General features: G+C 39.9%; 1 protein-coding gene across 1 annotated transcript in view; it reads left to right on the forward strand.

The window, feature by feature from the left end:
- Nucleotides 1–26,233, forward strand: part of VPS53 (VPS53 subunit of GARP complex) — a 138,118-nt gene that overhangs the window by 41,128 nt on the left and 70,757 nt on the right. Inside the window, exons 8-11 of the mRNA XM_023653179.2 lie at nucleotides 8,750–8,828; nucleotides 11,648–11,791; nucleotides 12,259–12,401; nucleotides 14,819–14,960. Of these exons, the coding sequence (XP_023508947.1) occupies nucleotides 8,750–8,828; nucleotides 11,648–11,791; nucleotides 12,259–12,401; nucleotides 14,819–14,960 (508 nt within the window). The remainder of the gene's footprint in view (nucleotides 1–8,749; nucleotides 8,829–11,647; nucleotides 11,792–12,258; nucleotides 12,402–14,818; nucleotides 14,961–26,233) is intronic.

The raw sequence follows: 26,233 nt of genomic DNA on the forward strand, positions 1-26,233 counted from the left end.
GAAGGAGCATCCAAGAGAACCAGGCCTTAGAAGTCATATAGCGTCACTTCTGTAGTCACAAGATTGTCAGGGTTCAGGAGGAAGGAACATAGCCTCCTCCACCTTCAGTGGGAGGAATGTCAAAGTCATATTGGTAAAAAGAGCATGTGGGATGGGGTATATTGCTGTGGCAACCTTTGGAAAATACAGTCTGCCACTAGAACTTCAGATGTGACAAAATGATGACTTAGCCTCTTTAAATTTGTTCTTTCCTTCCTACTTCTGTTGAGTTTTAATCCCAGATTCAGAGCCAATAGAAAGAAAGACTGATGTCTAGAGAGAAGGAAGATGAGGATTCTAAAGGAGGATGAGGGCTGGTGAATTTAATGCCTTTTCCATTAGAAGTAGCAACAGGGAAAATAACTGAGAAGACAGAGACAGTCACAATTGACGAATCCTAATCTTTTTTGCAGCAAAGAAGAAACAAAGGGCCTGGTACTTAGCAGCAGCCATCATTTTCAACTCTGCCTTCTTATAAGGCGTGATTGCTACAGGCCTCTTTTTTCCTAAGTTTTTAAATTTTTTAATTATAGAAGTAATACATGTATACATTTTATTTATTTAAAAAAGTCAATATGCAGATGAAACTTAAGTCCCCTTTAGATAGATCTCAAATCCCAATGCTCCCCATGGAGATAGCCACTATTATCAATTTAATGTGTATATCCTCCAGATTTTTATCTGTGCATTTACATAAATCTATAAGTTCAGTTTGTGCGTTTATTTTGCTTTGTTTTATTTTAAATAAATGATTTCGTATCATGTACTTCATTCTGAAACTTTCTTTTTATACCTAACAATGTATTTTGGAAATTTTTCCACATCAGTATATACAAATTTCTTGGTTTTTTTTTTTTTTTTTGAGAAAGATTAGCCCTGAGCTAACTACTGCCAATCCTCCTCTTTTTTTGCTGAGGAAGACTGGCCCTGAGCTAACATCCGTGCCCATCTTCCTCTACTTTATACGTGGGATGCCTACCACAGCATGGCTTTTGCCAAGCAGTGCCACGTCTGCACCCGGGATTTGAACCGGCGAACCCTGGGCTGCTGAGAAGCAGAATATGCGAACTTAACCGCTGCGCCACTGGGCCAGCCCCCTCTCTTGTTCTTTCTAATGGATGCATAGAATTCCATAGCATAACATTCTACAGATTGTTTTAACTATTTTCTTATCACTATATTGTTTGCTTCTAATTTTTAAATTACCCTCCCTTTTGCACATCTGCAAAATATTTGTCTAGGATAGATTCTGGGTCATAGGTTATATGCATTTAAAAGTTTAATAACTGCTGCCTTTTTGCCTCCAAAGAGGCTGTATTTACTCAGAGTGCTGTTGCACAGTGTGTGAGCACCTGTTTCCCATACCCTCAGCGACACTTGATATTGTCAGTTTTCCTTTTTATTTATCTGATGGATGAAAAATGGTATCTAGTTCCTTTAGTTTCATTTCTCTGGTAACTGGTGAGATTAATTTTCATTTAATTGTTGGCTGTTTGTATTTCCTCTGTGAAATGTCTGTTTGTATCCTTTGCCTGTTTGTCTGTTGTTTATCCCTTTCTTACTGATTTGTGGGAGTTCTCTGTATATTCGGGATGTTAATCCTTTGTCAGATCTTGCCTGCAAAACCATTTCAGTGTGTAGCTTATTCTTAGGGCAGTTCTTTGACTGTCCTTTCTTTTTCTTCTGTGATAATCGATCTATGCAGGTTTCCTACTTCTTTTTTAAATTGTGTTAAAATATACATAACGAAATTTACCGTTTTAATCATTTTAAGTGTACAATTTAATGGCATTAAGTACATTCACAGTACTGTACAACTATTACCACTCTATTTCTGAAACTTTTTCATTAACCCAAACAGAAACTCTGTACCCATTAAATAAAAACTCTCATTATCTCCACTCCCCCCACCTCTGGTAATCTCTGTTCTATTTTCTGTCTCTATGAATTTGCCTATTCTAGGAACCTCATATAAGTGGAATCCTACAATATTTGTCCTTTGTGTCTGGCTTATTTCATTTAGCATAATGTTTTCAGGACATACACATACACATGCATTTATCAAGTTAATTATCTTAGCAAACCTGCATTCATACTGTATCATGTATCAGAATTTCATTCCTTTTTAAGGCTGAATATTTCATGTATATACTGCATTTTGTTTATTCCTTCATCTGTTGGTGGGCACTTGGGTTTTTCCATCTTTGGGCTATTGTGTGATAGACTAGGCAAATCTATTTCCTGGCATTTATTGTTGCCTATTAAAAATCTGAAGTCAGTCTGATTCTTATTCTTTTATAAGATAATCTGTTTTTGTTTGGTTTTTATTTTGTTGCAGAAGCATTTGAGATCTTAACGGGGAATCAGAAATTTTACTAGAACATAGATTTCTTTTCATTCATGTTGCTCTGTACTTATCATTCCTTTAATCTGAAGACTCATGAGTTTCTTAAGTTCTGAGCAATTGTTGTCTTCTTTCTTTGTGTAGTTTTTATGCTTCGTGCTCTATGTTCTCTCTTTGTGAAATTCCTATTGCACAAATATTGGAACTTCTAGATCTGCTGCCATGTTTCTTAATTTTTCTTTTGTACTTTGTGTCTTTTTATCCTTTTAGGCTGAATTGCTCAACTCAACCTTCCTGTTTTAATTTATTCTTCAGTTGTGCCCATTCTGCTATTTGGCCCAGCCGTTGAATTTTTATTTCGATGATCCAACTTTAATCTTCAGGATCTCTAGTTGATTCTTTTTTCATGGTCATAATATCCTCTTAAATCTCTCAGGGAATATAAATTGTATGTGTTTTAAAGCCCCGAGTTGCCGTTTCTGTTTCTCTGTCCTCTGATGTAAGGTCTTCAGTTTGTTGAGCGTGGTGACTTTCTTTGTGTTAGCATTCCTCCAGTGTATGGTGATTTCCTGCTGAAAGCTCGTCTTTGGCCTTGAGATTCTCTGTCTGTCTGATCAGGAATGCTCTTTCACTGCCACCTGCTAATGAGGCAGAGGTGGGATGTGCTGCTCGGCTGAGTGTGCTACAGACAGCTCTTCTAAAGTGAGGTTGGGCTGGAGCTGGAGGAGCTGCCAGATGGATATGCCAGTGGCTGACCTTCTCAGCTTGGAGACTCCCTGGTTGCCTGGATGTTATCAGCCCTCTGGCCGCTGCCAGGGTTCTCAGACCCACACCCACTCCTGACTTGAGTGTTCAAGGCAGAGATGCAAACGTGGACACTGGCTTCATTGCTCCTGTTGCAAGAGCCCAACATATCCCACTGGCAGTGGCCCCACGGCCTCCCTCCTGCTCTGGAATCCATTACCCTCATGTCTTTCATTTTTGAGAAGGAGCTTTAGGCAATGGTTTCCTTCTTCAATCCTGTCCTACCAGGGAGTCCGTAGAGTTTCTAGTCTACCACTTCTTTTCTTGCCTTGTTCTGGGTTTTTATTAAAACTTTTTCATTATTTCTAAGGATCCGTGGCCAGAAGGGAAGGTTGCAACATGTGCTTAGTGTGCCATCTTACAGTGGAAATGCCGAAGGACTCTTAAGGAATGTCAGAACAGAGCTTGGCAGAATACCAGGGAAATCACCACCCTTTCCCTCATCCTTCCTAACCCCTTCACACTTAGAGCTGGCTGATCGCCGTATCACACTGGGCATGTGAACCCGCCAAGAAAGCAGAGAAACAGGGTTTTAGGAGCTGCAAGAAAGAAGGAAGCTTGGATGGAGAAGGCAGACTTGCTCCCGGTGGATGGAGAAGGAGGAGTGGAGGCAACATCACCTCCTGCTACCCTCCTGATCATCCAGAATTGATCTGTTTTTCCCATTCGTTTATTCTTTCCTTCATTTACCTAATAGATATTTACTATGCACCTTCTATATCCAGGCCCTGTGTTAGGGTACTGTAGCCACAAAGATAAGAAAGACACACTCTCTGCCTCAAGAAGTTCACCATTTTCATGTGGAGAAGAGAGACACTAATAGAAAATTTCAGTATAGCATGGATATAACAGAACTGGCACCTGCTGGGCAAGGAGTAGCAGGATCTCAGAAGACGAATTGATAGACTCCACCTTCAGGGTCTGAGGGGAGGGGTCACAGAGGAATTCAGTTTCACTCCAGTCTTAAAAGAATGGGTAGGATCGTACCTCCAAGAGAAGAAGAGAGAGGGGAGAAAAAATGGAAGAGAGGGAGAACATCATGGTAGTTCGGGAGACACTGGAGAGTGAAAGGCTGCATACTGGTGGGGTCAGATTTTATATGCCTTGCTAAAGAATTTATTTATTTTGTGGACAGTGAAAGATTTTATGCAAAGAGAGGCATGATCTTGTGTGTATTTTCTACAAGTGTGGTGGGTTAGAGGTACTAGAGACTGGAGATTGAGACTATGTTCTAGACTACAGAAGATGAGGACCTTACCAAGAGAGTGGCAGGAGGTCAAGGAGATGTGCTGAGGAGTTGGCTACCAGCTGGTTGTGTGGGATGGGCATTGTTGATGGCAGGAATGTGGCAGAAGTGAATTTTATTTATAAAAAAGCAATGGAAGGACAAACGAGAATGAACTCTTTTTAACACTTTTTCAAAGAGGTGGTTTTATAAATTTGAAGGAACTTTCTTGTAATGACATTCCCCTTAAAAAGAGAAATGTAGGGGCCGGCCCGGTGGCGCAGCCATTAAGTGTGCACGTTCGGCTTCGGCAGCCCGGGGATTGCTGGTTTGGATCCTGGGTGCGGACATGGCACCGTTTGGCAAGCCATGCTGTGGTAGGCGTCCCACATATAAAGTAGAGGAAGATGGGCATGATGTTAGCTCAGGGCCAGTCTTCCTCAGCAAAAAAGAGGAGGATTGGCAGTAGTTAGCTCAGGGCTAATCTTCCTCAAAAAAAAAAAAAAAAAAGAGAGAGAAAATGTAATATTCTGTCAGTATATTTCAGTGCTCCAAATGTTCATTATCATGTAGGATTCCTGCAAACACAGGAGGATTTACTTTTTTTTCTTTAGCTTGTTTTACAACTTCTATTTGCAAAACTTTTGTGTGGGTTAATACAGAATATGTGTTATTAAGTAACACTAAAAATAACACAAGAGAAGAAATCTTCTGTTTTCAGTGCTTGACTACAATTGTTTTTCAAGAGGTACTAAAAATTTGAGGAAAGTCCAGACTTCTTATTTTTAGCATCATTTCTGGTGAATTTTCCTCCCTTATGTTTATATAGCAATGGTAGAACCATCTGGAAATGATAGAAATAGCTGTTTGTTTGTGGGGAGGGAAGAAGGCAAGAGAGTTACACCCTGTGCATTGCTTCAGTTTCTCTAATTTAATAGCTTGCTGTCTATAAATTATAGAAGTCATATGAAAGACTGTGTTCTGAATTCGTTGCCTGTACATTTGAAATATGAAGTTCATGGACCTTGATTTGAATATAGCTAGTTCTTCCAACTCCCCTTCTGGAAAATGCTTAAATGTTAATGTAGCGTTAAAGGAAAAAATTTTTTCTTTAATATAATCTTTACATTTCAAATCCTCCTGGCTTAAGAATATCCATGAAAGCAAATGTTTCTAGTAATCAGTCAGTATTTCTTGAGAAAGGATGGAAGACTCTTGCATTCTCTTGAAGCCCTTGAACTAAAAAATATTTTTCAAGACTATTTCTGACCTCTTTTACGTGGGAGATACTTAGCAGGTTGGGGCAGGGGGGCCGGGGGACATCGCCTGTTGCAGTGATAAAAGAGAAAGTAGAGAATGAAGAGTCCTGACTAGCTGTGTGACTTTGACAAGTTTTTTCTGAAAGAACTTATGAAAATTTCGAAAGAATAAAGGTTTAAAAGTGTAAGGGTTGTACTTGATGATCTCAAAACATCCCACGGAGTCACTCCAGGATTCTGGGTTGAGATTCTTTATAGAGCCTGGCTGTCTGGAAATGGAACATCTAACTAACTAACCTTCCTGTCCAGTACAGGCTCTGTGTATTTGGGAGTGTATCATGAAGTGTTGAGAATATTTTCTTTGGGACTGTCGTTCATAAGGTAATGGAAGTGTCAGGGTTACTTTATCCACAAATGTCTAAATAATTTTCATAATTTGCTGTCCCTCTGCTACCACTGGTTATGCAAACGATAACGCATTTAGGAAAGGGCGCCTTTGAACCACTGTTGGTCACATGGCATGGAGAATGCTAGAAGCCAGTTGATTGACCTTTCTTCTGGGCAGCACAGTGAATCTTTCATTTCCTAAGAGTGATGAACACTGAACTGTCCCCACCCAACCAGGCTGAGCTTATCTGAATGCCAAGAGGAATTCTTATTTACCCTCTACTCTGTTAGTTGTAGATAGATTTCCTAATCATTCTTATGAAAATCATGGCAGCTCAACTCATATAGACTGTGCTAGATTCTGCTAAAAGAGTCTCAGTGGATCCATCTCTTTACAGTAGGAACGTACTTTTCATTGTTAGAATAGGAAGGAATATAAAGGAGTGATGCTGAAGACACATTCTTTTAAGTGTGTAACTTCCTTCTAGGATCCTGTTTAGACAACTAATTGTGAAGACTACTGTTCACACCTCATCCTGAAAATGCGTGGAATCGTGGTTTAGGTTTATAGAGACCATCATTAATGTCAATAAGAGAAATGGTTTCTCTTTTATCCGAGTCACTGATAAAAACTGTGCTTGAAAACCTTTATGTACAGAAGCTTGTTCTTCTGCTCCAGCATTAATTATCCATCCAACTTTCAGCTAGCTGTAAAGATGGATGCTGTTCCCAGCTAGCACTGTAAGATGTGTGAGTAGAATGATCAGTACCGGAGGGGATGCTGGAAGGCATATATATATACAGGCGTCCATCTCCACCCTCTTATTTTACAACTATTCTTAGTTATGGCCCACGTAGGGGAAGTAACTTACTTACAATTACACGGAGCTCACTAGTGACACAGCTATGTCTAGTCTGTCTCAAGAGGTGACTTTGAAAATGGATTGAACAAGATGGCAAGGGGGTGTGCAGTCGCAGTCTGGTACTTCACCCTCTCTTTTGCCCTCTGGGAGTACCAAGCCTTATCATAGGCTCTGGTTGTCTTTTCAGGCACCCCAGTTTCAAACTGAGCAAGAATATGGAATTAAGGGATTAGGGAGGAGGGTGACAGAGGCAGAGCTGGTACCGTCAGTATCACTGAGATGCTCAAGAGCCTCGAGAACGTGACCGTGAATGTCCTTGGCTGGGGGTGGGACTTCCCCTATAGGAATTGTCCCTGTGGTTTAGGAGGGAACCAGTGCTCTCTGTGCGCTGCCAAGAGGAGAGTAGGAACAGAGGGGCCTGAGGCCCTGGAAGCTCTGTCTTGTGACCTGGCACAGAGAATCTGTCTGCCTGGCCCATCTTGTGGAGTCACAAGATGCTTCAAGGTACAATTTTACAAAAGCATGTTCTCTTCCCTCCTATCAGAGCTCACACTCGAGGACTGCTTCCCACTGTCCGTTGAGCACCTCTAGATGGATGGCCCTGATTTGAGGGGCTACTCCAGTAATAGCCTTATCTTGGTCATTTCTAGTCCCCTTGAAAACTGACTTAGGAAGCTGCAAACCCACCTATACGGGTGGTTTTAAAAGTTTTGAAGATAGTGGAAAAACCCTGGAAAGTATTTGGAATAAGGCATAATTATAACTATGCCACAAAGAAAACAGACTGTTTTGGGTCCTGCCTATCCCCTCATTTAAAAAAAAAGTCTCAGTAGGTTGCCAGGCACTGCCTAGTAGCCAAGAAATTGTGGTTTTGAGCTGTTCACTATTTCTAGAAACTTCATAAAGTTAATTCTGAAGTAACAGGGTGGAGACCAAGAAAGGAAGAACAGTATTTTATGGTGCTTTTAGCAAAGATAAAATATTTGCTGCAGGCTCAGGGCAATCCAGGGCCGGTCCCAGAGCCTCGCTCCACTCCAGCTCTGGGAGGCTGGCTGGCGGAGCACGTGGTCCTTGCAGGGGGCGCTGACACGCAGCTCCTCTCTCATCCCAGCTGCTTCTCCTCTCCTCTTTCATTTAAGCCAACAAATATTTCTTGAGCTTCTCGTATACATGCAAACCACGATGTTAAGTACTGACCTCCCCTTTCTAATGCTTTTCATCGCAGCTCAGTCTTTGTATTCGCGATCTTCTGAGTGCCCTTAAATTTTCATTCATTGCCCTTCACTCTCAGCTAGCAGTTCATGTTATCATTTAGATCTTTTTCTTTTTACTTTAGAAAACATTCTTTTTGTTAAAATTTACGATCCCGATGTTAGTTTCTGGGTTGGGAAACAAAACCAACTCTGAAGCAATATGGAGCCCTCCTCCCCTTCTTTGCTCCAAGGTGCGAGAGAGCTGTTATACCAGTAATCCAGAATGGATTTCTGCTTGACTTGAGCATTATTATCTAGCATTTTCCTGCAACATAAATACCCCCACTGACATTTTGTAAACATTAATGTATACTCCTTCACGACAGGTAGGGGTGGCCTAGAAGAACTTTGGGATGTAGAAAATCCATCACGAGAATAAATTGGATGCCTGGGTCCTGGTCATAAACCTGCTACTAACCAGTGTCTGACCACTCTTATCTAGCCACCCCTGCCCCCTTCCTGGATGATCTCTGAAGACCTCAACAGTTCTGACCCCTATGGATCTTTGCATAATTGCTTAATGGATATTTGAAAATTACACAGGCAATGAATGATATGTTCTGTTTTCCCTACAGAGTGAAGGCTGCCCAGACTGAGTTAGGACAGCAAATCCTGGCCGATTTTGAAGAAGCATTTCCTTCCCAGGGCACCAAGGTATTGTTTTGCATTTTCCTTCCAGTCTTTATATATTATCACCTTTCTTTCCTAATTCATACTCATTACAGTTACTCTTCGTTTACCATTCCAGAAGTGTTTGCCAGCACCCGTAGGTCTGTTTGCCAGATGTTCAGGGTAATGAGACCATCCTTGATTTTAAATACCCCAAAGCAGTGTTGATTCCTCATCTTTGTTCTTCCAGCATCAAAAAGTGAGGATTTGTTTTGGTTTAATTTAATGTGTGTCAAATCTAATATCTTGTCTGCCCAGTAAATTCCTTTTTTCTCATGGCTGTGTTAAAAAAAAAATCTTCAAGCCGCAAGGTTTTTTGGATTGTTACATAACTTATTGGTTTCAGTTTGGTGAAAAGACAACTGGGAGGAGTGTCCACAGGCTTATGTAACCCTCAGAATGACACAGCTAGGAGACTCCCTGTTAATGATCGGAGTCTTGTTCTTTAGAATTAATCCCTTCAGCTCTCCCTGATAGCGTATCTGTTTGTGTTGTGTCTGGGAAGCCCACAGTCTTCCACTTGTGAGCTATTGGTTACACTTCTCACGTAACAAGCTTGGCCTCACTTGGCTGTCATTGTGCTTGGGTAACTGCTTTCAGCTCTGTCCTTCAAATTGTAGCAGACGTAATCTTAATGCTTTGCATGTGTCAGGGAGGGAAGAACCTTCAGTAGCTTTTTTCCTCTATTATTTGAGCTATTTCAAGAGAAAATTGTTCATCACAGAAATGAACCAAAGCACACATGAGCGAGCAGTGTTCAGACTGCACTTGGTGGATGGAGATGGGGGATCTGTGTTCATTTACTGAGCCAAGGAACGTTTCCTGGATCTGCTCTATAATTCAATAACTGGAAATATCTTAATCATTTTTCTTTGTGCTCCATAAAAGAAACTTAGGAAATAGGTGGGGGTAGCTGTCCTAGCTTTATAGATTACTTTCTATAGGAAACCTGCTCTTGATTTTAATGTCTGCATATTGTGGCTGTCTTCTAGCAATCAGATGTTTTATTTATAAAGTGTGTTTCTCTGAGGACTTCATATTTCTGATTCATTTGATGTAACTGTGGGGAATGGATGTTGGAAAGCCATTCTGTGAAAAGAGATTGTAAGATATTCACAAATTATAAGCACTAGACTCTTCTTAGTCCGAGGTCTGCTTTACTATACTCTGCTGTCCGTCATAGTTTCAAGAGGTTCCAGAAAGATGTGAATGAAGCCCAGCTTTGTTATTTAGAAGGAACTAACCATAACTACTTTATATCTTTTTCTCAGATCCCACCAGGCAAATGAAGTTAAAATGATTTTCTGTGTGTGTGTCTAAGATTGGCCCTGAGCTAACATCTGTTGCCGGTCTTCCTCTTTTTGCTTGAGGAAGATTATCCCTGAACTGACATCTGTGGCAATCTTCCTCTGTTTTGTATGCGGGATGCCACTACAGCATGGCTTGATGAGCAGTGTGTAGGTCTGCACCCGGGCACCGAACCTGCGGACCCCAGACCGCCAAAGTGGAGTGTGCAGACTTAACCACTACACCACCAGGCCAGCCTCTAAAATGCTTTTCTTGAACAGCTTGCTTCCCTTTTCTCTGGCTGAGTAACTTAATGTTGTTTTAAGAGTTTTCTTTTTTCCTTTTTAATGATTGTTGACTTTTCTTAAAGGCCTTGTGTTACTATTCCTATTTCACAAATGGAAATCAAGATATTAAAAAAATTATCCAAGGTAACCTATTAAGTTCTTTTTAAATGAAAAAAATTGAACCCATGAGCCCATGGGTTTTGGCTCCTGTGGCTTCTCAGTCAGATCAAACACCTTCACCCAGAAGGAAGAGTTGAGCAGTCAGAGTGCTCCGCAGATGACGTAAGAGCCACTCGGCGTGGAGCAAGGCAGCATTTTAACAGTTTAGCTTTAGGCAGCTTAGGTAACACTTATGAAACTGTTAAACTTCTGTTGAGATGGATAAATTGGACAGAATTGGCAAAAAAGAAAAATCATAAAGATTTTGAAGAACCTTAATCATCACCTAGGTAAAGCCCTTTTTTCCTTTATTTATTAGATGAGTTTCAGTAACTACGCCAAAACTACATGGCTATTTAGCCAAGCCAAGAGTAGATTCGAAATGTTCTTTTGACTGTAGTCCACTCAGCCAACCATGTTCATTCAGTGAGTTACTGTAAAGAAGCGTTCAGTGAGATTGAAGCCTTCAGTAAGAACAAAGGCCTTCCCATCATGGTGTATCCATACACCCCCTTGATATCCTTCTGCTGTTCTTTTCAGGTCAAGGGGCCACTATCGTAATATTTTACCTTTGGCTGCCTGTCTGGGTGGTTGACTGTCAGTGAAACAAGTCTGGTGTTTTGGAACGTGGTTTTAGGTTTTAAATGCCACCACACTTTTTGGCACAAATAGAGCACCGTAAGAACAGGAATATGAGGTTAGAATCGGGAAAGTGGTACGTGTAGAGTGAGACTGGTGTCATTCTGACTTTTAGGGCTCTTCAACAAGGTGATTGCAGTTTTGGTGTTCAGAAAGCCAAATTTCCTAGGATCGTTGCTGGCCCTGTTTCCAAAATGTCTCATTGCTCATTCACAGAATAGCTTTTATGTTGGCTACTGCAGACCAGCTTAATGATTCTTTCATCAAGGAACAAGCAACTAAAATATCCATCCACAGCAGAAGAATGAGTGTCAGGGGAGTGGGAGTAGTAATAACTTCCAGAAAGGAACAAGAAGTAGCAGCTGTCAGAGGCCGTGAGATTTAAAGGTTGTTTCTGGCTTTTGAACTGATGTGCGTTGTTTGTTTTACCAGAGGCCAGGAGGACCCAGCAATGTCCTACGAGATGCATGTCTGGTTGCTAATATTTTGGACCCAAGAATCAAACAGGAAATCATCAAAAAGTTTATTAAACAGCATCTGTCAGAGTATCTAGTACTTTTTCAAGAAAACCAAGATGTAAGTATTGACCAAATGAGATCAGATGTTACATTTGAATTTTATTGAAAATTGAGTGCTCTCAAGTGTAGTGATTTACACTTTATTAGTATTATTGTCTTAAACTATTGGTTGTTGACTGATGAATCCTAGGGGCTGACTGTACAGTTTAGTGGTTCTTTACCATTTGGGGATCACTGACCCTTTGGAGAAATTAATGAGAGCTACAGATCTTCTCCCCAGAAAAATATACCTATGTTTAAAACTTTGCATACAGTTTTGGGAAATTTACAGACCTCTGAAGCCCAGTCATGGATCCCAGGCTAAAAACCTCTGGATCAAGTGAAAAAGTAGCCTAGTTTCTTTAAAACTGTGAGAAATAGAGAGGTTGGTCATGTTTTTCTTGGTTCTGTGTTTCTGCTAGCTTCCTTAAACTGTGAACACTACTTCTAAGCACTGTGGTGGATTTTGTTCCCTGCCTTCCTAAGGTTGCCTGGTTGGACAAAATCGACAGACGCTATGCCTGGATAAAACGCCAGCTTGTGGACTATGAGGAGAAATATGGCCGTATGTTTCCACGTGAGTGGTACATGACCGAGAGAATTGCTGTAGAATTTTGCCACGTCACAAGGTAGATTCCAACTCTTTACTGATTTTGGTGTTAATTGAAATCAATCCTCCAGTCTCTGGAGGTTCCATGTTGTCTTGTGGATTGGGTACCACTTACACCTTTTTTGGGTTGTTTTAAAGTCATTATTTACTTCTTCACCTGTGCTGGACTCTCTCCCCGCAGAACACTCCTTTCCTATTGAAAGTCAGATTTTATATATCCAAAACCAACTCCCTAACTCCAGTTGTAGTTATATTGCACCTTGTTCAACTTCAGTTTCAGCCCTAGAGGAGAGAGCATCATGTGGAGGAGGAGTAAACACTTTGATGGGAAAAAAGTGAAAAAAGAGTACATGAGAACCTTGGGCCAGTAGGCTGTAGCCAGGGCACTTTTTTTTGCCTTAACAGTAATATATATACAACACAGCAGCTACATCTGCTCCTGTCTTTGCTCTAGGACTTTCCTTTGGCCTAGCCCTTGCCTTGAATAGCCTACCTTCTCAACTTAACCAACTCAAGGCTCATCAACAGATTTCCCGATAGTGATTCGTTGCCCCACGTTTCCCCTGTGTCTTTATCACATATCTCAGTGTGCAGTATATGTGTCCATCATCGTTTTGATTTTCTGACTTGCTAAATAGATAGTTCCCTAGGGACGGGGATAGTATCTACTTCAGTGATGTAGTAGACACTCGGGAAATATTTGTTGAACAAATTTCCTACCCTAATACAGTGATTATGGTCTTTGTATAATTAATAATGTTGGCATCTGAGTGTTCTAAGCATTTTAAAGACCTTCTCTCATTCATCCTGTCTTCAGTTTCCATGAGTGTAGCCCAGGGACAAATAGTCCCTTTATCTGGAAGAATTAAAGCCCAAGAAGGTTACACCACTGTATCCATGACAGAGCTAAAGGTAGAAAATTTTTTATTCTCTACTTGTGGCTATACCACAACAGTGGCAGTAACTGGTTTTTATTGGTTAAACATTCCCTTCTAATAGTGAAAAGATACATTAACTCCAGGTTAATTATTTTAAAAGTCCCATATCCAAGCGTAGCTCAGCCACCTTGGAGTAATTCATGGTAGTTTTCTTTCTTAAAATCATAGGGAGTATAGTCAAGTTGCATGCTTTAATCACATTGTAGGGAGAAAATGTCTTAAGCGATGTTGGCTACTGGTTATTTTTTTAATAGACTTTCTTTTTTAGGACAGTTTTAGGTTCACAGCAAAATAAAGAGGAAGTTTCAGAGATTTCCCATAATCCCCTGCCCCTGCACATGTGCAGCCTCCCCCAGAGTACATTTGTTGCAGTTGATGGCCCTACATTGACAGATCATTATCACCCAGAATCCATAGTTTACATTGGGGTTCACTCTTGGTGTTGTACATTCTATGTGGCTATTGTTTTAAGAAATAAGTTTGCTACGATAGATTTAGATAACCTTTTAGTATTGATTCAAGGTCAGTTGTGATTGTCACTTCCTAAGTACTGATTAGCAGAGAGAGAGCAAATTCCTTGAGAAATTGATAACTAATTCTCTTTAGCATACAGTTCAGCAACTTGCAAACTAACTCTGAAAAATGAAGTCCGTGGGAGCCTGGAAGTATACTAAAGCCAACGAACCTGCTATTGTTGTCAGCTAATGTCAGTGTTGGCTGCCAAACTTTCAGTGTTCGAATTTTGGCTAAAATCCTACAGATACATAATTCTCAAGTAAACTCAGAGGCTCTTTGATTTTGTCATTTATTTATGTGGGAAGATGATCACAGCTCAGAAAGTAATAAGAACTCTCATGTCATTGTTCCTAAACAGCTCACATTCTGAAACAGAACAATATGAGTGACTGGCACTTAAGCTTCACAGGCAGGCACCACCTAAGCGTGTCCATGTCGCTTTTCACGTGGGGATTCTGGTCTCTCACATGTATTTCCAGGGGTGCTGCTCTCTGGCTGAAGGGAGGGTTTTGAGCTCTCTGGAAGAGGGAGGACTTTGTAATTCAGTAATTAACAACTTGTGAAATTACATAGAATATATGCATTTTTTATAAAATACTGAGTAAATGTTTCATATATATTGTTAGCAAATTATTGAGAAATTTAAAGATATAAAAATAGTGGTAACCATATAAACAAATTGGTGTCCATACTCTTTGATTTCTTTTGACTGGTGGATGATTTCACCTTAAAATTCTTATTTAGAATATATATGTCTAAGTTGATAACAGACCTCAGGATTTGAAATGATCACGTACATTTTTTTTAATATAAGCTAAAGCCATTTACTTTCTCTTATCTTGAACGATCAGTTTGTTTGAAAACATTCTTTTTTTTTCTCTTCTCTATGCTGTACATTACATTGTCATGACTTATTTATTTTATGACTGGAAGTTTGTACCTCTTATCCCCTTCATCTGTTTCTTATCTCTTTATTTTGAAGGACAGAACTTGCCAAGATTATGCGTACCAGAGCTAAGGAAATTGAAGTGAAGTTGCTTCTTTTTGCTATTCAGAGAACAACAAACTTTGAGGGGTTTCTTGCAAAACGCTTCTCCGGCTGCACCCTGACAGATGGGACTCTGGTAAGACCTTCCCAAGGGAGGCTGGAACCCAGTCAGTGGCTTGGGTGCTGGGCTTCACTTCAGTCTTTCACAGTATGGTGATTCCGTCCATTGGCTCAGGTGTTTAATCTCCCATTTCATGGATTTCGCTGAATTCATGTGAATAGTGATGATACTTTGTATGGATTTATTGTTTGTCTCTGATGCAGTACTTCTTGTTTTTAGAATGTCCTATCATCATTTTATCTAAATATTGGTCCCATTTTACAGGCCAGTAATTTTGTGAGTCATAGAGGCCTCACTTATTCAGTCACAAATAACTTATTACTTTATCACCTTCAGTTTGATTATAATTAGGATATGTTTTTACTTCAGGGTTTGTTTTCTTAATGTCTCTGGTAAGCAAACCAGGTCCATGTGTCTCTGTAAACCTCAAGCCAGGTGTACAGATCTGCATGTCAGAGAGATACTAAAAGATTAAAAGACAAAGATATGCAGATCAGAGGACTGTGCACTTCCATTGAAAAGGTGGAATGTGGTGGTGTTGGTTAAAATTATTTAAGCTCTGTGTAATCAACGGCCAGGTCCAAAGTGTCTCTCTGAAAACCTCTTCTTTTTGGAAACCCAGACTCCCTGCTAACACATTAGTATGTTTTCTTCAGGTTCTCTATATGTAGGGAAACCAAATTTTTATGTTTTATAGTAATTTCTGTTTTCATCATGATACACACACAGAGTTTGCGCTCCTTGAATGCAGGAATCATGGCCGACCCATCTCTGTTCCCTAATCATGTGAAGAGTACACAGACCTTGGACAGGCAGACAGGAGTGAGGAGGGAAGGAGGAAAGAAGAAATCAAAACTGAGAAAGCCATACCTCTTGAATTCCCTTTAAAACTGGATTAAAAAACAAAAAAACTGCTAGTAATAACAGAAGTGATGTGATTTGGTAGGAAAATCCTCAGACCGGCAGTCAAGAGAGACCTGTGGTCCAGTCCTGACTCTCTTGTAACTCAGTGAACTGCCTTCTCTGTTAAATGAGAAGAATAGACTGTCCTTTAATAGCAGGGTGCTAGGGGGGAATAAACAAGACATAAAACCCAGAAGCCATAAAAAACAGTACTGAGATTTGACAACATAGAAAGAACAAAATTCTGTTTGTAAAAAGAGACCATAAACATAATTTAAGGGATAAACAACAGACTAGGAAAAAAAGTAGTTTAAGCTATGTAAGACAAATGACTAATAGCCAGCATATATAAAGAATTCTTAAAAATCAATAAGAAAAAGACAAGCAACCCATTAGAAAAATAACTACAGGGTCTAGCAGGAAATTCACTGAAGAAATACAGTTGGCTAATAAACATATAAAAATACTAATTTCCATACATCAGGTTGGCCACAAAATTACAAGACTAACAATACAAGATTTTAGTACTAATATACAAATTGGTACAGCCTTTTTGAAGAGCAAGTTGTCAATGTGTATCAAAATTTAAACGTGCATGCCCTGTGAGGCAGCAGTTTCACATCTAGATATGAAGTCTACAAAAAAGTCCCGTACATGTAGAGGGGGTTTACAAAGAGGTGAACTGTAGCCTTAAAAGCAAAAAAAATTGGAGATTTCCATAATATCCATCATTGAAGAATGGTGAAATACAGTACGGCATATCCAGACTGTGGCGTTGTGTGCAGCAGTTTAAAAGTGGTAGAATAGGGGATAGATCTAGGTGTGCCATCACAGAAGAAAACCCTCTCAGATGTATTAAGTGCAAAGTGTAAGCTGCAGGCTAGTACCTATAATTCCATTTATGTAAAAGCAAGAAGCATGTTCATGTATGTGACTGTGTAAGAAGGAGGTTGGAAATGCTAACAGTGGATGTCTCTGGGGAAGGAAGTTGGAGTGAGAGTAGATGGAGAAGCAAAGACTTTTTTTTTTTCACTTTACTCTGGTATTTTGTTTGAATTTTTCTTATACAAATGTGTTTACATACTTTTTAAAACATACTTTTCGCATTTATATAGTTTAGCAAAGTTATTTTTCAGTTTTTTTAAAATGAGGGAGATGGGCCAAAATAGTGACTTCCAAATGCTTTCTTCTAACAAGCTAATGTGGAGTCCACACAGAATAAAAGCTGACATGTTTTGAACATCCACTGTGTGTCCCACACTGTGCAAGGTGCGTCTGCCTGCAGCCGATGGCTTTGCTTCATCAACCCTAGGAGGTGGGTGCTAGACTCATTTAAAACTTACGCGAGGTCGTGCAGCTGGAGTCCCGTTCACTTGTTTACCCCTCACCTCTACTACCTTCTCCAGCCCCCACCTTTCTGGTCCTGAAATCCTGGGACTTCAGTGGAATCCCCTCTTTGCCCCCCAAGACCTGCCTCAGAGTAGGTGCATCAGGAGCTGGTCCCTCAGGGCACTGGGCTGAAGAGAGGTGGCAGAAGCACTGGGGTTTTTTTCCCCCCCACGCTTTTTTTTTTTTATTATTGAGTTCATAATAGTTTACAGCAATGTGAGATTTCAGCTGTACATTATTTCTTGACTGTCACCACATAAGTGCTCCCCTTCACCCCCTGTGCCAGCCCCCCACACCCGTTCCCCTGGTAACCACTGAACTGTTTTCTTTGTCCTTGTGTTTGTTGATATTCCACATATGAGTGAAATCATATGTCTTTCTCAGACTATTTTGCTTAGCATAATTCCCTCTAGGTCCTTCCATGTTATTGCAAATGGGATGAATTTGTCTTTTTTTCTGGCTGAGTAGTATTCCATTGTATATATATGCTACATCCTCTTTATCCAATCATGAGTCAATGGGCACTTGGATTGAGAAGCACTCATTTTTAAGGCAAGACCACAATGCCCTGCCTACTCAGGGCCACTCATGTCTTTATTCAAGTAAAATACAACTGGAACCACAAAGCATAGGTAACCGAAATGCCACTGAAGGAAGCATACATCTCTCCTGAGGAGTATTTGATTGGCCTCACCACCCACCTGATTTCCTCATTCTGGCCCTCCTCTCTGCCCTACCCAAGCCATGCTTCCATCCTGGTTTGAAGCAGAGACTTACACAGCTCTGGGTTCAGCCTGAGGAGATGTGCTCGGGGAAGATGTAAGCATTAAGCACAGGCCTCACCCTGGGAGGGCCCCCCTGAGCTCTGATGGCTTCCAGTTGGGCAGGGTCAGTAGAGCATAAGGACAGGCTCTGTGAGCCCGTAATCCAGCTAACTGGATGGGAAATAGGTCCCCGTGAAGGAAGCTTGAATAGCATTAGTGCCAAACACCTGTTTTGAGCCATTCTTCCCTGCGTTGGCTGGACCCTACTTCCTGGTGATTTTGGTTTTACATTTAGGGAGCTATAGGATTACAGCGGACCAAATGGCCCCATTATATCTCATGACCAGGATAGCCTGTACACTTGGAGCTGTCCCAGGTCACCTCAGGTCTCACTTGTGCTGGAAAGCCCCCTCTAGACATGGTGAGGCTGCTCAACAGGCTAATCACGTAGAGACAGTGAAAAACTGACGGGAGCTGTACACAAGTTTGCGAAGATAATGCTTTTTTGTACAAAACAGGTATAGGAATGTCAAAGTGGCAATTGGCCGACTGGTAGCCACCTTCTGTCTGAGAGAGGTGACGGTTGGAAGTGCTTGTTTCTCAGGGCAGTGTGGTCTCGCCACGGTCACTCACTCAGCCAGGGCCAGGCTCCTGGCCTGCAGCTTTCTGTCTCCTGGCAGATGCTGTGCTCTGTGGTGTTGGTCACTGTAAGCTAGGAACACTTGAACCTTTTTCACCAATCCCTTCCATTTTGGTCTTCTGTTCTTGAAATTTTCTGGCATGATCCATTTACCAATATCTCCTCCAATTGTTCAGTTGTTGCTTTCCTCTCCTATCAAGTTTGCAGAGAGTTTCGGACTACAAATCCTTGGCCAGGAAATCCTGCTGAACCATGAGCTCTTAATTCACCCCTCCCATTGGTCAGCTGTCTTCTCCACAAACTTCTCCAAATCGTTCAACTTGTTTAAGTCAAACTTTTCCTCTGGACCATTCTAGGTCCCAGTTACACCATTCTGCATTCCATGTCCTGACAATGGCTGCTCCATAGCCTTAAAGGATCTCCCCTTAACGATTGGTTTCTAGAAAGGCGACAGAACCCCTATTGTCTCTTCAGCAAGGCAGGCCAGGCCTTGGTGAATCAGTTCACTGCAGCCCTGCTGTGGGGTGATGTGAAGGTCGTGCTTCTCACTGTGGGTGATGTTCACTCTGAGCCTGGTCCTCCCATCACCTTGCTGTGGGCCAAGTGGGACCACACCTTCTTCACCTGTAGCCTGTAAGCCTCAGTGGCAGGGGCCCTGGTGGATTAGTCATGGTCACTGACCATGCTCACAACAGGCAGCGCTGGGAAGAGGCTGGCCTGGGCTGGGCCAGGGCCTTCAATCAGCCCGACTCCAGTCTAGCCGCTGGGCACCCAGCTGAAGATGTGCCTCTCCTTGGCTCCTTACCTTCTCCTCATGCTGCCTTGCTCCCAGGATATGCTTTTGGGAAAATCTTTTGTGGCCACCACTTTATTTCAGAATATCAGAATAAACTACAAAATGAGTCAAGGTATCTTGATACCCTTTAACATATTCGTAGAAAGTTAGTGAATTCCTTGGAAAGTTATAGAGCAGGTAAGAAGTCAGCCAAGGAGCCAAGTTGACCAGAGACCCTCCCTTGCTGCCCCCTCCCCAACCCACCTCCACTCGCCTTCACTATATCATTCAGAACTTTTTAAGCCCCTTGGTGACTGACTGACAGTGAGTCAGTAATGGTGAGCTCGAGAGGGGTTGAGCTCGCCTGGGAAGACCTACCGCAGCCCAGCTCCCCTGACTGATCGCGATGATGATCGTCGTCTTTTGCTCTTTTTTGACAGAAGCGACTTTGACATCTGATAGAAACATAGACTGAGAGAACCCTGAGGACAGGGCTTATTTTGTTTTTACTGTACTCACCGTAACAAGTTTATAATGTCCTGTGCCGTAGCCGTTACTGGAGGAAGTGAGCTGCCCGTGAATTTTGCCACTTGCCTAAGCCTCTGACCCTTGAAGAGAGATTCAAAATAGTTTGTAAGTTAAAATGCCTTGAAATTAAAAGCAAACGTCTGGATGTGGTTTAACTGTACCTGTGTGCATTATTACTGACTCAATGATTAAATTCAAGGTGAAGAAATTATATTCGGCCTCTACTGAAAACAGAGTAGGTCGGGTTAAGTTTTTATAACTGGCTCGTTGAATTTGACAGATTTGTTTTTCAAATAAAATTTAAAATTTTCCCATTTCATGCAACTGAATTTCCCCTCTTGGCCATTGCGTAAGTTGCATCTCTAAATAGAATTGCCCTTTGGCTTATAGGGGTCATTTTAATATACGTTTATACTTGCCTAGTTTTTAAAATTACGTTATAAATATAGAAGCTATAGGTATGATTTTCAACCATGCAGTTTGAGCATAAGAGTATTTGCAAAGGGCTTGCTACTTACGAAAGCTCACCCAGAGGGGCTCACCCTACGCCTCAGTCTTCCAACAATTTAACACTTGCATTAGGGAGAGAATGTCAGAGGAGGAGTGGGCAGGGTAGCAGCAGTTCTGTCCTGAGGACTTCTGTCCTGAACAAGGAAATAGCTTTCCCTTGCCCAATGAGCCCCCTTTAGTGTTTCAATTTTTCTTTTTGCTGAGGAAGATTCACCCTGAGCTAACATCTCCTGCTAATCCCCCTCTTTTTGTAGGTGAGCCACCACCACAGCATGGCTGCTGACAGACAAGTGGTGTAGATCTACACCCAGGAACCCAACCTGGGCCACTGAAGCAGAGCACAGAGGACTTAACCTCTCAGCCCCTGGGGCTGGCCCCCAAAATATTTTTTTTTATTGAAGTAACATTGGTTTATAACATTATATAAATTTTAGGTGTACATCATTATATTTTGACTTCTGTATAGACTACATCGTGTTCACCATCAAAAGCCTAGTTGCCATCTGTCACTGTACAAATGTCCACCTTTACCCTTTTGCCCTCCCTCCACCGTGACCTTCCCCTCTGGTAACTATCAATCTGTTCTTTGTATCTCTGTGTTTGTTGTTGTTTTATATTCCATGTATGTGTGAGATCATATGCTATTTGGCTTTCTCCATCTGACTTATCTCACTTAGCAAAATACCCCCAAGGTCTGTCCAAGTTGTTACAAATGGCAAGCTTTCATCTTCTTTATGACTTAATAGTATTCCATTTTATGTATATACCACATCTTTATCTATTCATCCATCAGTGGGCACTTAGGTTGTTTCCATTGTCTCGGCTATTGTAAATAATGCTGCAGTGAACATAGGAGTACATATATCTTTTCAAATTAATGTATTTGTGTTCTTTGGATAAGTACCTACAAGTGTAATAGCTGGATCGTATGGTAGTTCTCTTTTTAATTTTTTGAGGAATCTCCATACTGTTTTCCAAAGTGGCTACACCAGGTTGCATTCCCACCAGCAGTGTACGAGGATTCCCTTTTCTCCACATGCTCTCCAACACTTGTTATTTTTGGTCTTTTTAATAATAGCCATTCTGATGCGCATGAGGTGACATCTCATTGTGGTTTTGATTTGCATTTTCCTAATAATTAGTGTGGTTGAACACCTTTTCCTGTTGGCCATCTGTATATCTTCTTTGGAAAAATTTCTGTTTGGATCCTCTGCCCATTTTTTAATTAAGTTAAGATTTTTTTGTTGTTGAGTTGTATGAGTTCTTTGTATATTTTGGATGTTAACCCCTTATCAGATATATGATTTGCACATATCTTCTCCCAACTGGTAGGTTATCTTTTCATTTTGTTGATGATTTCTTTTGCCATGCAGCTTTTTAGTTTGATGTGGTCCCATTTGTATGTTTGTTTCCCTTGTGTGTGGAGACATATTCAAAAAGATGCTGCTAAGACCAATGTCAAAGACTGTACTGCCTATGTTTTCTTCTAGGAGTTTTATGGTTTTCAGGTCTTACAAGTCTTTAATCCGTTTTGAATTAATTTTTGTGTATGGTGTAAGATAATGATCTACTTTGATTCTTTTTGCGTGTGGCTGCCCATGTCCTCAGCACCATTTTCTGAAGAGACTTCCTTTCTCCATTGTATTTTCTTGCTCCTTTGTCCAAAACTAGCTGTCCATAAAAATTTGAGTTTATTTTTGGGCTTTCAGTTCTGTCCCATTGATCTGTGTGTCTGTTTTTCTGCCAGTACCATGCTGTTTTGATTATTGTAGCTTTGTAGTATACTTTGAAATAAGGGAGTGTGATGCCTCCAGCTCTGTTTTTTTCCCTCAGGATTCCTTTGGCTATTCGGGGTCTTTTGTTGTTCCATATAAATTTTAGGGTTCTTTGTTCTATTTCTGTGAAAAATGTCATTTGGACTTTGATAGGGATTGCATTGAATCTGTAGTTTGCTTTAGGTAATATGGACATTTTAGCTATTTTCAGTCTTCCAAACATAAACACGGAGTATCTTTCTCTTTCTTTTTGTCTTCCTCCCTTTCTTTCAACAATGTTTTATAGTTTTCAGTGTGCAGGTCTTTAACCTCCTTGGTTAGATTTACTCCTAGGTATTTTACTCTTTTTGTTGCAATGTAAATAGGATTATATTTTTGATTTCTCTTTCTGCTAGTTTGTTATTATATAGAAATGCAACTGATTTTTGCATATTGATTTCATACCCTATAACTTTGCTGTTCATGTATTATTTCTAATACTTTTTTGGTGGATTCTTAGGGTTTTCGTATAAAGTCACATCATCGGCAAATAGTGACAGTTTTACTTCTTTCTTCCCAATTTGGATCCCCTTTACTTCTTTTTCTTGCCTAATTGCTCTGGCTAGAACTTCCAATACTATGTTGAATAAGAGTGGCGAAAGTGGGTATTCCTTGTGTTGTACCTGTTCTTAGAGGGATAGCTTTCAGTTTTTCACCATTGAGTATGGTGTTAGCTATGTTGTATATGGCCTTTATCATGTTGAGGTACTTTCCTTCTATACCCTTCTTATTCGGGGTTATCATAAATGAGTGCTGAATCTTGTCGAATGCTTTCTTTGCATTTACTGAGATGATCATTTGATTTTTATTCTTCATTTTGTTAATGTGCTGTATCACATTGATTGATTTGCCGACGTTGGGCCATTGTTGCATCCCTAGAATGAATCCCACTTGATTGTGGTGTGTGATCCTTTTAATGTTGTGTTCAATTTGCTAATATTTTATTGAGGATTTTTGGATCTGTGTGCATCAGCAATATTGGCCTGTAATTTTCTTTTTTTGTGTTGTCCTCTGGTTTTGGTATCAAAGTAATGTTAGCCTCATAAAATGTTAGGAAGCATCTCCTCCTTTTTAATTTTTTGGAAGAGTTTGAGAAGTATAAGTATTAAATCTTCTTTGAATGTTTGGTAGAATTCACTGGGGAAGCCATCTGGTCCTGGACTTTGTTTTTTGGGAGGTTTTTGATTACTGTTTCAATCTCCTTACTAGTGATTGATCTGTTCAGATTCTCTATTTTTTTCTTGATTCAGTTTTGAAAGGTTGTGGGAGTCTAAGAATTTATCCATTTCTTCTAAGTTATCCAGTTTGTTGGCATTTGGCTTTTCATAGTATTCTCTTATCCTTTGTATTTCTGTGATATCCATTGTACTTTCTCCTCTTTTGTTTCCGATTTTATTTATTTGCTTTTTTTTGTTTTTTTTCTTAGTGAGTCTAGCTAAAGGTTTGTCGATTTAGTTTATCTTTTCAAAGAACCAGCTTTTAGTTTCATTGATCTTTTCTATTGTCTTTTTAGTCTCTGTTTCATTTATTTCCACTCTGATTTTTATTATTTCCTTTCTTCTTCTGATTTTGGGGTTTGTTTGTTCTTCTTTTTCTAGTTTCTTTAGATGTAATGTTACATTGTTTATTAGAGATTTTTCTTGTTTCTTGAAGTAGGCCTATATTGCTATAAACCTCCCTCTTAGTATGACTTTTGCTATATCCCATAGATTTTGGTATGTCATATTTTCATTTTCATTTGTCTCCAGATCTCTGCTTTGATTTCTTTGTCGACCCAATAGTTGTTCAGTGGCATTTTGTTTAATCTACACTTATTTGTGAGTTTTTCAGTTTTCTTCTTGTAGTTGATTCCTAGTTTCATACCGTTGTGGTTGGAAAAGATGCTTAATATTATTTCAGTCTTCTTAAATTTATTGAGACTTGTTTTGTGGCCTAACATGTGATCTGTCCAGGAGAACATTCCATGTGCATTTGAAAAGAATGTGTATTCTGCTGTTTCTGGATGGAGTTTCTGTATATGTCTATTAAGTTCATCTGGTCTAATGTGTCATGTAAGGCCAGTGTTTCCTTATTGAGTTTCTGTCTGGATGATCTATCCATTGATGCAAGTGGGGTGGTAAAGTCCCCTTCTATTATTGTGTTACTGTAAATTTCTTTTTTTACGTCTGTTAATATTTGCTTTATGTATTTAGGTGCTCCTGTGTTGGACACATAGATATTTACAAGGGTTATATCCTCTTGGTGGATTATTCCCTTTATCTTTATGTAATGTCCTTCTTTATCTCTTGCTACAGTTTTTGTTTTAAAGTCTATTTTGTCTAATATAAATATTGCTACCCCAGCTTTCTTTTCATTTCCATTTGGGTGGATTATCTTTTTTTCATCCCTTCACTTTCAGCCTGTGTGTGCCTTTAGATCTAAAGTATGTCTCTTGCATGCAGCATATATATAAGTCTTGGGTTTTTTTATCCATTCAGCCACCTTTTGTCTTTTGATTGGAGCATTTAGTCCATGTACATTTAAATAATCATTGATAGATATGTACTTATTGCTGTTTTGTTACCTTTTTCCTGGATATTTTTGTAGTTTTTCTCTGTTTCTTTCTTCTTCCCTTGCTCTCTTCCTTTGTGATTTGATGACTTTCTTTAGTGTTATGTTTGGGTTCTTTTCTCTTTATTTGTTGTGTATTTTTTAATTGGGTCGTTTCTCTTTTTGTTGCAGAGTTATAGGAGGTTTTTATATATTCTAGATAGTCTTTATGCATTCTCTTGTATATCAGATATATGATCTGCAAATATTTTCTCCCATTCTGTGAGTTGCCTTTTCACTTTTTCTTTCTTTCTTTTTTTTTTTTTTTTTGGCTTTTTCTCCCCAAATCCCCTAGTACATAGCTGTATATTTTAGTTGTGGGTCCTTCTAGTTGTGGCATGTGGGATGCCGCCTCAGCATGGCCTAATGAGCAGTGCCATGTCTGCACCCAGGATCTGAACCAGTGAAACCCTGGGCCACCGAAGTGGAGCGTACAAACCTAACCACTCGGCCATGGGGCTGGCCCTGCCTTTTTACTTTCTTGATATTGTCCTTTGATATACAAAAGTTTTCAATTTTGATGAACTCCAATTTATCAGTTTTTTTCCTTTGTTGTTTGAGTTTTGGTGTCATATCCGAGGTCACATAGATTTAATAGATTTACCTATGTTTCTAAGAGTTTTATAGTTTTAGCTCTTATGTTAGATTTTTGATCCATTTTAAGTTAATTTTTGTATATGACGTGTAAATACAATTTTATATCCTACTTTTCTTCATATATCGTATCTTAAGTGCTTTCTCAATCACTGTATAACATTTTGTTACATAGATGTTCCATAGTTTCCCTGACCATTCTTTTCTTGTTGGACCCTTAGGTACTTGTCAGTTTCTCAGTTTCATAGAGAAGGCCACAATGAACATTTAGTGAACAAGTCGTTTTCACATTTGAGATTATTTTCTTATGATCCAAGTGGAATTATGGGGTCAAAAGGTATGAGTATTTTCAAGTTTAAGATAGCCTCTGTTTTGAACTTCTTTCTGTATTCTTGTTGTCTCTTATGAATACATCTGCTTGGTCTCTCCTAGCACTGAGTGTTGATATTAGTGATGGTTTATTAAGATTCAGATGAAGTAGTCAGTCTTTGTTTTAGTGCATTTCATGATGCTAATGCTCTGATGCGTAACATAAAGGTGTAACTCTGCCACATAAAAAAAACAAAGCAATCTGAAAATGTTTTTGTAATTACTAGAGTAATACATGCTTCTGCTCCTACGTATATACTCAAGAGAATTGAAAACATATTCATACAAACACTTGTACACAGATGTTCATAGCAGCACTATTCACAATAGCCAAAAGGTAGAAACAACCCAAATGTCCATTAATGGACAAATAAATAAACAAAATGTGGTATATCCATACAATGGAATATTAT

The sequence above is a fragment of the Equus caballus genome, chromosome 11 (genome assembly GCF_041296265.1).
Source record: "Equus caballus isolate H_3958 breed thoroughbred chromosome 11, TB-T2T, whole genome shotgun sequence".
Classification (NCBI taxonomy): domain Eukaryota; kingdom Metazoa; phylum Chordata; class Mammalia; order Perissodactyla; family Equidae; genus Equus; species Equus caballus.